General features: G+C 57.2%; 1 protein-coding gene across 1 annotated transcript in view; it reads left to right on the forward strand.

Moving 5' to 3' along the window:
• Positions 1-384, forward strand: part of EEF1AKMT4 (EEF1A lysine methyltransferase 4) — a 4,523-nt gene extending 4,139 nt beyond the window's left edge. The window contains exon 4 of the mRNA XM_015637086.2: positions 372-384. Within this exon, the coding sequence (XP_015492572.1) occupies positions 372-384 (13 nt within the window). The remainder of the gene's footprint in view (positions 1-371) is intronic.
• The last annotated feature ends 1,290 nt before the right edge of the window (positions 385-1,674 follow it).

Consider the following 1,674-nt stretch of genomic DNA (forward strand, 5'->3'; position numbering starts at 1 on the left):
CCCGGACGACGATGAGGACTATCTCCTTGCCATCCAGCTGTGACCCAGGGAGCTTTCCCAACCTCCCCCCACCCAATAAAGCCTTAAGATGCTCCATCCTCACAGATAGGAGATAGGCAACCAGTGCATCCCCCTGCAAGCTGCCCAGTGATGTGGATAATGGGAGGAAAGAGTGGGATACTTGGCCTCCTTCGGGGGCACAGACATCCTCTGGTGATTCTGTGCCCCCTTCCTGGCCTTTCCTTGCTGAGCTGGAGAGCAGCCAGGAGTCCAGGCTTTGCAGCCAGTAATGAAACCAAATCGGGTTTAATTTCACCCATCCATCTTGTGGGGAGTGGCTCCCAGCCCCCTATCCCTTCCCCTTGGCACAGGCAGCTGGGCTGAGGGCAGAATGGGGGTGGTAGGCACTGAGTATGGGGGGCAGGACTGGGGGTACCCACTGCTCCACCCCCCACCCCATTCTGCACCAGGACCCCTGCCCCAGCCTTCCATGGGTGTGTGCAAGGGCACGGTGTCCTTGTCACCCCCACCCAAGTAGTGGAGGGTCCAGGCTGGAATGTGCCACACGGGACAGGGAGTGCCACAGGGCAGGAAGGGCAGCACATCTGCCTCTGTCCCCACCCATCCCCGTTCCTGCCTGTGGTGACAATCACATGCAGCTGGCCTGTGTCCCCCTGTGCCTGGGGCCAGCAGCACGGTGACACATGTGTCCCAGGGTGGCTGACAGGTGGGCCACCGTGTGCTGGTGGGAGTGGCAGTGTGTGTGTGCTGGTGTGGCGGGTACATGGGTGCCACTGGCAGTGTCCCCAGAGGATCTTTGGGCACCAACTCCCTCTGGGGTGGGCAAAGGGGGCTCTTCCTGGGCGGGACAGCGGTGACACCCCAGAGGCGCACGCTGCTGGGCTGCTATTTCAGGCAGAAGGTGTAAGTGGGTCAGCCAGTGGCTCCCCCTGCACCAGGAGCCAGCAAAGGGCCCCAGGGTCAGCCCCCATCCTGGCCGTGCCACCCCATGCCACAGACGCCCCAAAAACCAACTGGCACGAGGAAGGGACAGAAAGGAGAAGGCGGCTGCCGGCTTCACCTGGGTACATGAATGTATTTTATTCATTGCATTTTGTTCACCAGTACAGTGAAAAATGGCATTTAAATTTACAATGGATCATTCGTAGAACATCATGACACAAGTATATTTTTTTTCTTTTTTTTTTCCTTTTTTTTCCTCAGGTTTTTGTTTGTTTTTTTTTGTTGTTGTGGATTTTTTTTTTTTTGCGTCGTTGTCTCCATAAATGCCACTCGTAGGTTATTGAAAAAGATGACAAGTTTCTCATGCACATCAGAACCCCCCGAGAAGCTATTTAAAAAATAAAATTAAATTAAAGTACAAAATTAAAAACAACGACTCAGGCCGGTCCCTGCCCTCCCCACTCTCCCCTGACCCCACCACCCTCAAGCGAGTGCTGGGACCCCCCCTGGCACCTGCAGCTGGCCCCGGTGGGCTCTGCCCCGGTGCTGCCGGGAGGGAACTGCAGCGGCCGGTGATGCTGCCAAACCCTCCGGTGCTCCTGCTGCCTGCCAGCGGGGGGTCGGGCCAAGGGTCCCTGCTACCCTCCCTCCTCCTGTGGCTTTCCTCATGCTCCCTCCATCACTCTCGCCCCCCTTTCATTTTTGCCCTCG

The sequence above is a fragment of the Parus major genome, chromosome 9 (genome assembly GCF_001522545.3).
Source record: "Parus major isolate Abel chromosome 9, Parus_major1.1, whole genome shotgun sequence".
NCBI classification, from domain to species: Eukaryota; Metazoa; Chordata; class Aves; order Passeriformes; family Paridae; genus Parus; species Parus major.